General features: G+C 48.3%; 1 protein-coding gene across 1 annotated transcript; it reads left to right on the top strand.

Annotated features, from left to right (window-relative positions):
- The first annotated feature begins 3,014 nt into the window (after positions 1 to 3,014).
- On the top strand, positions 3,015 to 6,928 carry C19H17orf64 (chromosome 19 C17orf64 homolog). Its single transcript, XM_035343440.1, has 4 exons — positions 3,015 to 3,229; positions 3,451 to 3,626; positions 3,955 to 4,054; positions 6,713 to 6,928. Exons 1-4 carry the CDS (start codon positions 3,227 to 3,229, stop codon positions 6,926 to 6,928), a joined length of 495 nt encoding a protein of 164 aa, XP_035199331.1. The 5' UTR covers positions 3,015 to 3,226.
- The last annotated feature ends 8,109 nt before the right edge of the window (positions 6,929 to 15,037 follow it).

Genomic DNA, 15,037 nt, shown 5'->3' with positions numbered 1-15,037 from the left:
TGCAGACTCAGCTTTTTAGTTCCCTGCTGTACCAAGTAATGCTGGAGAAGCCTACTAAGATCACTGCTCTGCTGTGAGCCTGGTTAATGGACAACACCTAAATACAGCGAGATCCTCAGATGGAGGCTTTCCAGGGAAGTCCACCTGAACCTCCTGCTGGTGGATTTATGGCTTTGGCTGCGCTCCGAGTGCAGTGCACGCCGAAAGGTGGAACAAAGACCGGGATTTACAGGGGGAATCAAAGGCCTTCTCCGTCCTCTGAAACGTGAAGTATTCTCATGATAAACCAGGAGAGCCTCTCCACACTGTAGTCACATGCCTGTGGAGGCTGTAATCTCCCAAGTACACAGATACGGGCACGCAAATATGGGTTATGCCTATGCTAACAACCGGTGTATGTCCCTGGGGCTCCTGAATGGCCTTTAATCTACCTGCTACCACGTGTTAAAGCCTGCGCTGATGCAGCTTTACTGCTCTTGGTGCTCCTGTTTGCTGTGACCACGCTGCCCTTCAGCACCCTGACTTGAGAGCTGAGGACACAGGCTGTCAGCTTCCTGGTGTAAACCTCTGGAGGTGAAAAGGAGAGGAGCTGCCTGCCACACCAGGGACTGATGTCATGATTACAGGCAAAAGAGAAGCATTGGCAACAGGCATTAAGAAGACAAGTGCACTTTCAACACCCCCTCTGACAAAACCACCTCCAACGCAGTCCTTGCAAAACCCTGAAGCTCGTGTAGGTAACGCTTATCCACACTATCGTGACTCCTCCGCTCTGCTATGCGGTGACCTTGCCTCGTGTTAGGTAACACATAACATACCTTAAAATCTTAGTATAGACTAAACAAGTCATAACATACCTCAGAGGGTCAAAGCAAACCTAGCTGCAAAGCGCTAGGAGGTGACTGTCCTTGGCCTGCTCAGCACCAGCCCGTGCGAGGCTCCCACGTCAGCAAGCTGACAGCGAAACTTCAGACGTGGGGGTGGCAGAAAGCAAACAGGGAGAAACACCACCAACATCTTACGGGGCTTGAGTTAGCAGATTTTTGTCATTACTGAATTCAATCACAGGTAAAGGACTGAAAATAAGAACCTGTCCCCTCTCCAAAACCTCTCAGTTGGTGCTGTCCTGCAGTGGGACACGGTGGGTGCTCTGCCAGAAGCATCTGTCCTGCTGCCCCGAGCAGAGCCCGTGCCTCTGCACACCGTGCCCAGGGGGACTCAGGGAGAGGGACCCTTGTACGGCCATCGGGATGACTCCTGGTGCCAGAAGTGACCTGGCACAGGAGCCCAGCTGAATCACAGCTGCAGCAATTACACTAATTGTCCAAGGGACAAAACAATTGCACTTGTCCGACTGGTCAGGGCATGACGGCAGCCTGACACATTTTTATTTGTGAAAGCATTTTGCCTTGAAGTAAGTTTCCAAAACAAATTGCCCTCAACTCCAAGCTTTCCAGTCTTCTTCCTGGGAAGAACAATTTATTATTTTTTTTTAAACAGAGCTTTAAGAGATGCTACCCGGGAGAGCTGCATCTCGCTGTGGGTGGCTTCCACCACCACCTGGGAAGGAGATGCCCCCAGATTTCCATTACACTGCAGTGGGAGTTGTGGTCTCTAAGAAGCTCCATGCACAGCACCTGGGGGAAAACCCCAGGGGTTTCAGCCTATTTCCTTAGAACCACAATTCAATGGCAAAGCTGTTCAGGAGAGGTGACTATTCCCTGCAGGACTGTCCCATTGTCACAGCGCTGTCCTGGGCAGCACCCCAGCTGTTCCCATGGCTCTTGGAACTCGGAACCGGTATCCGGGCCCCGGTTACCCCAGCGCACTTCGGTTCAAACAACTTTGGTTGCGCTCCCGTGGCAACCTCCCCATCCCACCTGGCACGAGCAGGAGGCGAGGGGTCTGTGTCCCATGGCGGAGACGGGCAGCGGAGCGGGGGCAGCTGGGGACAACCCGGCCGGGCAGGCCAAGGTGAGCAGGGGCAGGGGCACGGCGAGAGCAAAGCCTGGCCTCAGCATCACCTCCAAAACCTGTTTGTAAATCCAGTCCTAAACCAGAAGGGATCTTCCCAGGGAGCAGAGTGTGCCCGAGATGGAAGGACTGCTCTTCCTACATGCTTTAAGAGGCACCATAAGCTAGTGTTTAACTTGGTCATAAAATAATTGCTTTCCAAAAAACAAGTGGAGGAGTTAGCTACACCAAAAGGTGGAAAGGTGGCCAGTTCTTATGGACTTCTAATTATAACTGAGTACCTAGCTTCATTAAGCACCTCTAAAAACTCAATCTGAAATGGTTTTGGCAGGAAGAGAAATGCTTCTGAGCCTTAGGATAGGATTTGCCTTCAGCAATGTTTTTAGGGGAGGATGCAGGATTGGCACCAACGGGCGACTAACCTGCAGCTTTGGCAATTCGCAGACTGCTGAGGGGGATGCAGCTGGCACCAGGGGTGAGGCAGCCCCCGGGACGGGCAGCTCGCACGCTGCACAACGTGGGACCCCGCTCGTCAGCTACGTGGCCAGCCTCGACCGGGACACCTTTAAAATTGTGAGATACTAAATAGACCTTAGTGGTAGAGAAAAATATCTGTGGTAACTCAGGTTGTCGAGAGAGAGCAAAAAGCAGGATAAATCATCTTACTGCAGCTTTCTGCCATGCCTGCACGTTAACCTCATCGTTCTTTTGCAGTCAACTGGACATCACACTGAGTTAAACAGCCACCCCCACCAGAATCACACTTCACATACACCACCTGGTTTTTGGAAACACGTACTGCTGCTTTATCATTTCACATGACGCTTCCGTGGCGTGGTTCAGCGATATTACCAGCAGCATGACCCCAAAACTCCATCTCACACCTCTGCCCTGCACGGGGAACGCATCCTGCCCACCCGCTCCCACATCCTGCATTCCCGGTGTGCAGAAGCATACCCACACATGGCCTGGTCACAGCTCAGAAGTGGCAAAAAAAAATGACCCCAAACTACGAGGATGGGCAAAAGGGAGGGCGTGCAGATGCAGCATTGGCTCTTGCATCGTGAGCTGATGTTTGCACCATCCCAGGCACAGCCACAGGAAGCAGCAGTGTGCAAGCAGCAGTTCCCTTTCCTCTCCCTGCAGAACAGCTGTCTTGTAGCCTGAAGTTAATGTTTCACCCTGTGATGTCAGAAGGGAATTCCCAGAAGTGGAAATCCCTCAATTCCCTTCTGCAGGCTGTGCCCAGGGCATGGTGAACCCAGGGAGGTGCAGGACGGGCTCCTGCGGGGTGATGGGAACCTCTGGCAAGGGACCTGCTGAAGTCCACTCCATCCCCCGTCCCTACGCAATGCAGACAACACTTCCCTGATGATCCCAGCTCATTGGGATCATCATAATCAGCTCATTTAACAAAAAGCAGCACCCAAGCCCCCTAATGAGTGCTAAGCGCCTGTTCCAACACTTCCCTTACAGTGCAAGGAGTTCCTGAGGCCCTTTAAGAAGTCTCTCAGGAAGCTGCGTTTGCCCCAGCACCTCCCCAAGGAGAAAAAAGTGAAGTACACAAAGGAAAGCCTGACCATAATCGGGGACCGCATCAACATGTTTCTTCAGCAGCATTGCAGAGCCTCGGAGGTCAAGCACTGGAAGACGTAAGATTTTGTCCTCTTACTGGCCTGGTGGTCCTGCGCTGGAGATGGTCATAGCTAGATGGGTTCCCATGGGGAATTTAGATGCAGTTTGGCCCTGGATTTCCAGGCACTGGTCAGGCTGGTGGTCTGCTGGAGACTGGTGCTTCCCATGTTTAGGGAACGGCTGTTCTTCAGGAGCTTATAAGCCTCAGGAAAAAAAAAAAAAAAAAAAAGAAAAAAAAAAAGTCATGGAAAGGTACGGCAGTGGCCCCCCTCTACTAGCCAGAACCAGCCCTAGGAAGGGCTGAAGTCCATGCTCATGTGCACCATTCCTGTGTCTTTTCCCCAGGATGATGTGGAGGTTTGTCTCCCTCTTCTCAGAGAAGGACGAAAGGCAGCTGCAGAAGCTGTATAAGTACATCAAGAGCAACAGAATGGACAAGTTTAAGGTAAGCCAGCAGGATAGGCAACGCCCCACAAGGTGTCCCCGCTGCACTCAGCTGAAGGGATGACCGCAGCATGCAAGATCTCGGTCTGTGCCAGAGGGGAAAACTGCACCGTGCAAGTCGTCACCTGCTGGAAGGGCACGAATCCTGTGGGCATTGCCAGTTCCCACTATAGCATGGGTGCTGAGCTGTCACAGTGGCTGGTGTCAGCACTGGGAAGCTGAGCTCATGGCCCCAGCACCATGGCGTATGATTTTGGGGGCTGTTCACTGATCCCATGTTCCCAGCCATGTTAACAGACCAAGTCTGATCCCTGGTTTTATCTGGTGACACAAGAGTTAAACTTTGAAACAAGCAACTTACTCAGGTAAAGCCAGTGTCTGCTAAGGCTTATTTCTGTGCCTGAGCATCAACTCCTCACCCAAGGAAGCTGCAACCAAGGGTTTCCAGAGAACCCCAGCCCTGAGGGTTTAAGCCACATAAGCACACTCACAGCCACCCATAAACATCTCCTGAGCAAAGGCTGAGCACACCAGGAAGTTCAAAGGTCCATAAGAAACACTTAAAGAAGTTTATTTAAAAAAAAATAAAACCAGACACTGTTAAAAAAAAAAAAAAAAGAGTTAAATGGGAAAATGTTTTGAGTAAGTTCAAAACGGCACAATCCTGTGTATGTACCAGGCACTGCTCCGTGTTAAAAAGGGCCGCAGTCATCTGGCCACTGGCAGCAAAGCAGCCGTAAATAAGCGGCAGCTGCAGGTGAGCAGCAGCCTCCTTTCCCTTCACAAAGTGGCAACCAGCTGTGCAGCTTTTGCTTTTAGTTTATGGCAAAATAAAACCATCTACTTGTTTTTAGGGCTCCAAAAAGGCACGCCAACAATGAGGAAATTAATGTAAAGGAAAAATAAAGTACCACATTGCTAGCGGGAGACACCCGAGATTAATTGGGGATATGAACAACGCGAGTGCAGCCCAGGGCAGTCAGGTGGTGATGGGTTTTGGTGCTGCCTTCAGCTCACCACAGCCTTGGAGAACAACCCAGGCCCATCTCCCAGCCCCTCGGAGGCTCAGCCAGGCCCAGGACATGGCCTCTGCTCGGCAGCAGCCATGCTACCAAAGGGCCTGGCCTCAGCCTATGCAGCCGCCCCAAGCAGGAGGCAGCAAACAGCAAGAACCCCAAAAACCAACCAACCAAAACCCCTTCCCATCCCATTGCTTGGTTAAAAAAAATAAAAAATGCACATCTTCATCTCCTTGGAGAGGAGAACAGCAAGTGGTGGTGCCAAGCATTAGCAATCACACAATATGCCCAGGCCCTGACATGGCTGCTCCGGACGAGGCCTCCTCCAAAAAGCAGCGACAAACCCGGCCGTTATGTAAGGGCTGACAAACGCCTTTTGTTATGCAAGACGAGTGGGAGAAAAGCAGCATCTCTGCCCTTTGTGGGGAGGGAACAGCAGTGGCTCCCTGCTCCAGCACAAACAGCAGGCTGCGGGTCTGGGGGGATGGAGGTGGAGGACAGAAATAGACTGTTTGGAAATGCCTCGTTATTTAGATGAGTGGGCATAAAAATACAGAATCAATACACAATTAGTAAGTGATTGAGGTTGGCAGCATGGTAATTTGATAATTTTGTGAGTTTTATTAGAGAGAGGCTGGCAGAGCAGCCATCCATTAGGCTTAGTCACCAGACTTCTTAAAGGTGGAGATCTATATCCCCGTTCCTCACATGAGAGCTTTTAGGCCCTTTTTTAAAAAACAAACTTAAAAAAAAAAAAAAAAAAAAGAGTCACGGCATTTGAATTTAAACACTGGTCCCAACTCAGTTTATAGACTTACTGAAAGCATCAGACCAATCCCACTTCTTGGCACAGAGCAGAACAGAGCCACGCGTCCGTGAGTGATCCACTGGCTCTTGTACGCTGCCAAAAGCTCTTTCACTGTAGGAATTAGCCCCATGCCTCGGTCCAACTTACTTCTTCACTCCCACAGACTATCTGAAGCCCTAGAATATTAGGAAAAAAAAAAAAAAAAAAAAAAATGGAGGCAATCAGCATGAACATCCTAGCAACACAAACCCAGTCTTTTTCTCCTGGCATCTCCTACCTAGGAGGATGGAGATGCTGTCACTCTCCCACCACAGTGCCATGCTGTCGCAGGGACTGCTGTCCCCAGACATCCCAGTGCTCCAAGCACCACAAGACGACAGTGACATCCAGTGGCAGCGCACACCCGTCCCCACAAAGGCATCTCCTGCAGCACCAGGGCTCAGCACCCACATCCCACCGCACACCTGGGCCTTGGTCCAAAACAGTCACCAGACAGCACCGCCAGCCACCCACCGCCTCCCAAAGGGCCTGGGAAATGCTGGTCCTCTGGAAAGCACACCAAGAGGGATTCTTGCTTTAAAACACGGGGTTTGGGTGCCCAGGAGCTGAGGCTCCCAGTACATGTGGCTCTGCAGAGGTCAGTGGGGATCCCACGTCCAGCAGAGCTCATGGCGCAACCACGGGGCGATGGTTTGTGGGGCAGCACGGGCATTTCTCACCCACTGCCGCCCCACAGGGCCACAGTGAAGCAAGACTTGTTGCCCAAGCATGAGTCAGTGTGTGGTGCTTGGTCATGTAAACACCCTTAAAAGTGCTTTTTGTTCTTTTTAAGCTGTTATGCTGTCACTCAGAAAGCACAGATTCAGTTCCAGGAAGAAACCTGAGGGAAACATGCAGGAGCAGCCCTACAACAGCTGGGACCTTGACGGAGGTACCAGAGGCGTCCAGAAACAACCAGGGCGCAAACCAGGGAGCAAACCAGGGCGCAGAGGCCGTCACCACGAATGCACCCACTGGAGCACAGCCCAGCGGCAAGAACGACAGCTGAGGTATTGCTGCTGGGAGCTTAGGGCCCACAGGCACAGCCAGGGACAGCATTGCCCTGTTCAGGCAGAGCCACTCACACCTAGCATTTTCACAAAAAAACATTCAGCAGGTGAAGATGCAAGCAGTGGTGGGGCTGGAGAAGTTGGACAGGTTGAACTGCTGTCTCAGAGACACACAAATATGAAAAACAGCAGCAGGAGAAGCTGCTCTAGCATAAGGCAGTAGTGAGGAAGCAGGAGATATCCCTTTGGTGGCCCACGTTGGCGGAGGTTCGTTAGCATATTTTTGGATAGCAGTCAAGATGCTCAGAGCATGCTTGTGGTTTGCCTTTGGGCCCATCCCCACAAAGCCACGCACACTCACAGCATGGAGCAGAAACGCCGACCAACCTGTCACAAGTGCACTTGCTAACCAGAGTTCCTGGCAGCCTGGTTGCTGCAGCCCAGACCCTGACATACACAAACCCTGGAGGAGGAAGGAAAAAGGGACACTGGGGCAATTGTTGGCGAGATCGGCTCTGCCACAGGCAGGTGCCACAGTCTGCCTGCAGAAGGATTTGTCCCCCACACGGCAGTTTTCAAGCTGCTAAAATGCAGCTACATGTCCCGTGGGAGTGCTCACAAACCATCTTGCTTTTCACTTCCTTTTTCCCAAGACTCTCTATTTACCTCTAGAAGAGACCAATCTACTATCAGATTGTTACATATCATAGCTGGTACATATGTAACAGCTAAATTTTACCAGTTTAAAATACAAACTGGTAAAACTGAAAGTGAAAAGCCAAGAACTAGCTAGACAGCACGGTCTGGGAGGTAAGCAGGAGTCCCACACTAACCCCTGGCTCCGCAGCTCCAGGCAATCTTCCTCCCCCTGTCTGCTCCACTGCAGAAATGGAGCAAACAGCTTCTGCCCAGTTCCTACAGCGAGAAACACACCAGAATCACAAAGCACGTACAATACTGAGAGGTACTGCAACTGAAACGTTAGCAAGGTGTCAGGGTTTTAGGGTTGCTGGTTGCTTGAGAGCCTGGGTGAGGGTCAGTCTGGAGCAGCCCCATGGTCCCATCTGCCTGGTGGGGATGCAGCAGCTCCTCAGGGGACTCAGCCCTCCCACTCACTTCATGTTCTTTGCTTTTAAGGTTCTCACGGACATCTCAGAGACCAACAGGAAGTAATTAATCTGGGATCATCACCCAGCACCCTAGGTAGAAAGTATACAATAAAAAGTTCTCATGGTTTCCTGAAACTGGAAAATACTGTATTACTTGCAGCATCATAGCAACATGCTTCGACCCAAGCAAAATGAAAATGATGCTATTTAACAATCATGTGATCTTATTCATGCTTATGCTGGAGTTTCCTAGCAGCTGTGCACCAGCATTAAGGCTCCATTAGGGATGCATAAGCATCAGGCCCTACCTTTACTACATCTTTCCTTTTGTACAAAACCTAAGAATGGAAGAGCAGTGTGTGTGAAGAGGCAGAGAGCTCCATCTTTCCTTGCTATGGAAGGAACGCTCATGTGACAAAGACAGAATCTGTTCCCCACTAGTTCCCACACAAACACAAACACAAACCCTCCACGTGGCCAGCAGCCACACTGACCTGGGAGGAGAGACCAAAAGAGAAAGACAAGAGGCTGGTGTATGGAACATACTCTGGTACAAACACTCACAAGAAGTTTCCTAATTTCCCCCCCCCCCCACGTGCTATTTTGAATTGCCCCAGGCTCATAAAGGCCAGGAGCCAGCACAAACATCGGGGGGCCTGGCAGACGCTGCAGCTGCTATCCACTGACCCAGCCCGAAGGTGGCTGTAGCCCTGTTGGACTGCTGCTGCTGGAAGACACTCATCAGGAGCTAACACTTCCAGACAGGAGTAATTAGAAGAGAAAACAGTAACAAACCTGGCTGTCTTGCATTTTAGGATTCACTAGGCTTGATTTGCAATATTTCTCTCAGCTAAAGGTTATAAGCTTTCCCCATAGCACACACTGCATAAGCCAATAACACATGTGGCTGCATCAGGAAAACATTGTATGCCCTCAAAATGTCACCCTTGCTTAAGACAGAGCTGAGCAAGATTAAAGCCTGCTCAAGTCTGGATTATTCCACAATTTTTCCAGTAGGACTTGAGGGAACTTAGAAGTGACAGGAGAGCTCTCAAGGAAAACTGAGCTGTGCCAGAAATCACACCACCGAGTCCCCCACTGAATAACATGGGCAAAGGAAGGCAAGAAACGGTGTTCCTACACTGAATGTATTACATGAAAACCTTTGGCTCAAACTACAGAACACATCAGTGCCTGTAATGCAGCGTCACTGGGATTGCTTTCTCCTGCTGTGCAATGCTGAATGCTGTCAGGCAGCAGTGCTACCAAAGCCATCTTGCACAACTGCAAGACTCGCAGCGCTCCGGGTGCCTGTCCTAACTCAGGCCGTTTGCTCTTTTCTGTTTAAATGCATCATCTGGGAATTCGTGGAAGTCTTGCAAAACCTTGGGTTTGGCTCTTAAGAAAAGCAAGATGTCCATGCATTTTGTGAAGTGTCCATGTGTGACACAGAACCAGCAAAGAAAAGAACAAGACCAAAAAAATCCCCCCCCACACTAAAACCATAAGCTTGAAGAGATGCAGAGGCCCCTTGTTGACAGCTAAGCTCAGGGCAGTAAAGCTCATACTTTGTGCCACAGAAAGCAGCAACACTCCTGACAAAAGATGTCAGGAATAAGCAGAACTGGTGCTGCCCACAGCGGGTGACATCCCCGACCCTGATGCTCCAGACCTGCAGCCAGCCAGGAAGATCAGCCAGCACCTCAGACAGCCCAAGGCAATGTTTCTTTTAATACTTAAAACAACAACAATGAACCGCCACCACAACAAAACACCACCCCACCACCTCCCCCCCCAGCAGCTCACCTCAAGCCATGTTTAGGGGAATTGTGGTTAAATTTCATCAGCCTGAGAAGCTGAGCTCTACTCACTATCACAGCACTAACGTGCTGATGTCAGCTTTTGGGGCTTTGCTCAGACTAACCAGGGAAGAAAGTCATCACTGGACGGCAGCTTTTGTCCAGTTTGACTCATTAACTCCCCAAAAATCAGCAGGATGGTCTCACACCTCCACTTCCAACAGCACTGTACTCTTACCTTACTAGGAGCGGTTTTATTTTGCCGGGGGTGGTCCTTCCTTCATGCCACCTTGAGCTTTTAGACTTTTTACCAAGCCTCCAGTCATTGGTTTGTGCTTGGTAGCTTCAACAGCCCCAAAATGTCAACATTTCCCTGAGGAAAAGGGAAAGAATTGAGAAAGTTGTGTGGGTGCCCAGTGGCTTGCATCTTTCACCTATTTAATTGGCATGGGTAGGACATACTGGGCTATACAACCACAAAGGGCAGGGCCACAACCCTGACTTCAGCCTCAGGAGTCATCCTCGTTTAAGACGAGGTGAGCCTTGAGGGGGGAAGAAACCAGCTGGCAGGCCCTGTTCCCGACAGTTGCTCCTGCTTCAGAGGCGCCCCATGGGCTCGGCCACCACCACAGCTCGTGGTGACACCCGCGGCACCACCCTCCCCACCCACAAATCCTTCATACCTGTGACAAGGTCTGAGTGTTATGGGTTACCGCGAGTGGCCAGATGAACACAAAGTGGCTGGCACAGGTAGCAAATCAAGGGTAAAAACCTCCAGAAGCACAAACAAGGACCAGAAAGAGCTCCATAGTGCCACTTGCTGTCTCTTGGAAAAGGCTCTCAGAGGGCCTCGTTCCAGCAAAGCAGGGCCCCAGACACCCTGCGAGGCACAGGAACAAGGCCCCCACCTAAATGCTCGTCACAGACATCCTGCACAGGCCCTCAGAGCTCAAGGGACGAGGTCGGGCCTGCCGGCTCCTCCCAAGCACCAGAGATATGGGCACAGAGCAGGGCCACGCCTGCTCCTCCTCAGGAGGCCTCGCAGGGCCACAGCCACTGCCCAGGAGCCTTTACATAGCCAGAGAGCATAAGAAGTTGCACAGTTTTTCACCAGCAACAAGCTTTTAGTTTTTTTTGCTGATAAGTCTGCAAAAATGGTGAACTGAATAATAACGAGACAAGGCGAGAGGGGAAAAAACCAAACCAGAAGGAATGGCAGCACCTCCCCATGTGCAAACACTCTTGTTTGCGAGCACACACCTGGAAACAGCCCAGGGAAGCAGCCAGGGCTGCCTTTTCCCTGTCTCTGAAGACATTTCAGATTAAAGCTGGTGGCAGGCTCACAACGCAGCTGAGCACGACCTCCCCTCTGGTGGAAAGGGGAGGGCTTTCTCCCTCCGGGGTCTACCAAGAGCTAAAGGTGCTGTTGCACACTGATATTAATTACCATGCTGACACAGAGTGGTCTGAATTACTGAACTATAAATGCAGCTTTTTAATCTATCTGGGGAGTGTACTGTCTGAAGATTTCCATTAAAAAACAATAGAAAAGCTAAAGCTACCAAAACTTACAGCCCATATAAATAGCTTCATTCAGTGCTTCTCTTTTCTAATACAACTGCTACGGTATCTGAAGATCCAGGGTGCAAAGGCAACCACGCTTACAACAGAATATGCCATAAAGAATATCAAAACACAAAGTCAAATGGGCCGGCTATGATGAGCCCCAAGTTAAATTTTCCATAAAACACCAATCATCTATCATCTTGCTCCAGGCAAATTAAATCAGCCTTCTACGGCACCTTCCAGTAATAAAGGCAGTGATGGTATCAGAAGTTATCCAAGCAATGTTTACACTGTTTTTCAAACTGAGTGAAACACAATTGTCCACTCAGCGACCTGCTCTTCCTGCCGTTACCGGACTGCAACCACCTTGCATCCCACACACAGCAGGGAGAGGAGAGGTGCAAGGTGACAGCGAGAGGACCTGACCCCTGCAAGGTCCAGTTTCCTCCCATCCCAAAGCAGCCGGCTCAGCTGCACACTGGGGCTGAAGCACCAGAGTAAAGGTGCCAGTGGCAAAACAGCTGAAAGGAAACAAAGCTCAGACCCGCTGCTGGCTGAGCCCTCTGCAAGCTGCACTCGGACCAAGTCACCTCCTAGCCCTGCGCTCCCTTGTTCAAACACAGGTACAGCGACAGCTCGAGACCCACTTTTACACGGGTTATGATAAAGAAAGGGGCGGGTATTTATCAAAAGCAAAGTCTGAACCAAATTCAATTCAGATACTTCAAAATGCAGGAACACTATATTTATTGGGTCAATATTTCATTTCAGCAATACAATTACAGAATATCACAATGCTGGTTACAAACATAGTATGGTTTGATGGTTACAAATAATGTCGGGCACTGCAGTCTGTGAGAAGTAGGATACGAAACGTTAGTCTTGACACAAGTAGGGTGGTCTTCCAAATCTAGTAATGATCAAGATATTTTCATATAAACAGCTGTGGCACTACAGGTAAAGATTCTGGTTTAGAGGTGTTTTTGTATAAGTAGTTCAATTTATACAGTTATACAGTTCAAGCAACATCTTTTTAGAATGCTATTAAATTAAAATCCCCTGTAGTTCAATAAAGTATAAAAATAGTACTGAACCTGGTAATATTCAATAAAATGTAGAGTTCATTCACATCATTAAGTAGTAAAGAAATTGTAGTTCTAGTTACCATGGCAACATTGCTTCCCATAAAGGAATATACATAAAAGAAAAAAGTTACACATATGGTACCTGCGACAATTATTTAGTGATCCAACACTGAACTTGTGCACCACAAACCAAGTTTCTAAATATCTCTATATATTTATATAGTATATATCTTTTTCATCTTAAAATTTACTTTTGAAAAAAAAATGTGCACTTCAACAAACTCACTAAGGCCACTCATGCTATAGATACCTAGGATTGCAATGAAATATTGTTAAACAAGACCCTAGAGCACGCACCTTTATATCACCAAAGGGAAACCTGTTTCACTGCCTAAAACATTCCTGAGATTTAGGGACAAAAGCATTACCAGTGCTGTCAATTTTCTGTATGCAGTTTAGTTTATCTCTAGGTAAAGGAAATTTCTTCCCTGCTTCTCACAGAAATCCTCAGAAGGCCAAGAAACGAAACGTGCAACAGGCTGTACGTGTCAAACATGAAAACACCCACAACAGTCAGATTTGCAATTAACATTTGGCCAGTAATTTTCTTATTATAGAAACCATAAGGAAAAAAGGGAATACAACGAGCTTCAGATAAAATATAGTCTCTGCACAGGCAGCAGAGGGAAGGAGTTTTGTTTAGAGACTGCCAACAGCGACACCTCTCCCACACTACTTGCTGCTAGCCTGCGAAGTTACATCTGATCCATATAAATTAAGTTTTTGTCAATAGCTTCAATCATGTTTTAGGCACGATGCATTTTCCTTCTTGTACTCTACCAATACAACTGACTCTAAAAAGGAAATCAAGTTAAATGTGCATTTTCTGTACCATGAGAAGCAGCGCAACGGCACCTTTAGCAAGTTTCAGACTGCAGCACATTTAGAGAAAAACTTCATTTTTAAAAGGTAAAAAAAAAAAACAAAACACCGTTGTCCTAATAAGTTAGATTACAAGATTTTTTAAACAAAAACCCTGTGTGAAAAAAAAAAAAAAAAAAAAAAACAAACAACAGGCATACAAGTAAAGTGTGCACATGAAGACTAGGATGCAGAGGCAGACACTGGCTGGTCAGAGTTAATATCGTGCTACAGAAGTGACCAAACAACCGTTTGGGGCCAAATAGTTGCTAGGTGTTGTACTTCAAGTAACTGAGGGATACGCTTATTTTCAAACATCTTTCTGCAAATTTCCCCTTCCCCTTTTGTCAGTTAAGTTTTTGCATGCTTTTCCATTTCCACAGAAAAGTCACCCAGAATAGCCAAAGTCCCAGCGTGGGAATCCTGACATCTCATTCTTCCCTCTACAAATGGCAGTGGTTGCTTAAAACAAGACATACAAATAACCAATTCAAAAAGCTTTATGCTGAAAATAAATCAAGGGCTTAAACAATAGTTAATTTTCCATAAGGTGACCCCTGTCCTCACCACTTCTTTCCAGTTACTCGAGTGATTCAATTACTTACCATCGAGACCACTCTGAAGATGCATTTCATTGGAGGTGCAAGCCCTGTTCTCCTCCTTTAGCACCAGCACCAAATAGCACTCTCTCAGCTAGTGGCAGGTGCATTACACACATATCAAATGCCAATAATTAACTGACTTTATCTATTGTTTCATGGCTGGCTAATTGAATCTCAGCAGGCACAAGATCTCCCACCATGCAAGGCTAACCATGTAGCCCCCTTCTCCAATACTTACAATAAGATGTGTATTGAAAACTTGTGTTAGGGCTAAAAATAGGACAGGAATTCCTTATTTGTACCTCTAATGGGAGAGAGGTGCAGGGTCTGTGTTGGCAAATTCTGTACTAACAAGCCATGTGGTACAGAGAACACACTGGATAACGATCTGCTCCTTTAGCTCTACCTAGTGCAGAAGTCATGACATAACGATGAAGCAATACAAAGAAACCCACTCCAATCACACTGGAGCTGCTCCTGCCCTTATGGAGGGACAAGTCATTTACCTTCCTTTGAAGTCACCCAATTTACTCCTATTTTCTCAGGGATGTCAAACAACAAGCTGTAAGAGCAGAGACAGTGACAGAGTGACAACAAACAGCACGTTTTAAATATCATCTCCACATGCCAATACAGACAGCTACGTTTTTCTGAGAACACTACCAGAGAGACAGAACCAAGAACTAGAAAGGTCAGTTTGGTTATTGCATGGAGAGTGCATCTGCAGCAAGGACAGCATTAGGTGAAGGCTCCGAGCTACGGCATGCAGAGCAGGCGACAAAGTGTTTTGTAGGCAGCTGCAAAGTTGTTATGCAAAGCTCCAGCGCTTTGACAACTTCAGCAATCAGCCCCAGCTACCTTTCTCCAAAATGTGCATGCCTTGGCACGACTGGAGTTGCTGAAGTGCTACAATGAGAAGTTCAACCCAACAGTCAAGTCAGGATTTAATTTAATCACATGAAAAGCACGTTACTAGTCCTACAAGGATCACTGCAAGTGCTCTTCTCCAAGTCATGTTTCTTGGCC

Source organism: Oxyura jamaicensis, chromosome 19 (genome assembly GCF_011077185.1).
Source record: "Oxyura jamaicensis isolate SHBP4307 breed ruddy duck chromosome 19, BPBGC_Ojam_1.0, whole genome shotgun sequence".
Taxonomy (NCBI): domain Eukaryota; kingdom Metazoa; phylum Chordata; class Aves; order Anseriformes; family Anatidae; genus Oxyura; species Oxyura jamaicensis.
This window is presented reverse-complemented; position numbering and strand designations above follow the sequence as displayed.

Coding starts and splice junctions, on each gene's coding strand:
- C19H17orf64 (XM_035343440.1), top strand. Junction 3,627..3,954: donor GAGGTCAAGCACTGGAAGAC/GTAAGATTTTGT, acceptor TCTTTTCCCCAG/GATGATGTGGAGGTTTGTCT. Junction 4,055..6,712: donor ACAGAATGGACAAGTTTAAG/GTAAGCCAGCAG, acceptor GTTCTTTTTAAG/CTGTTATGCTGTCACTCAGA.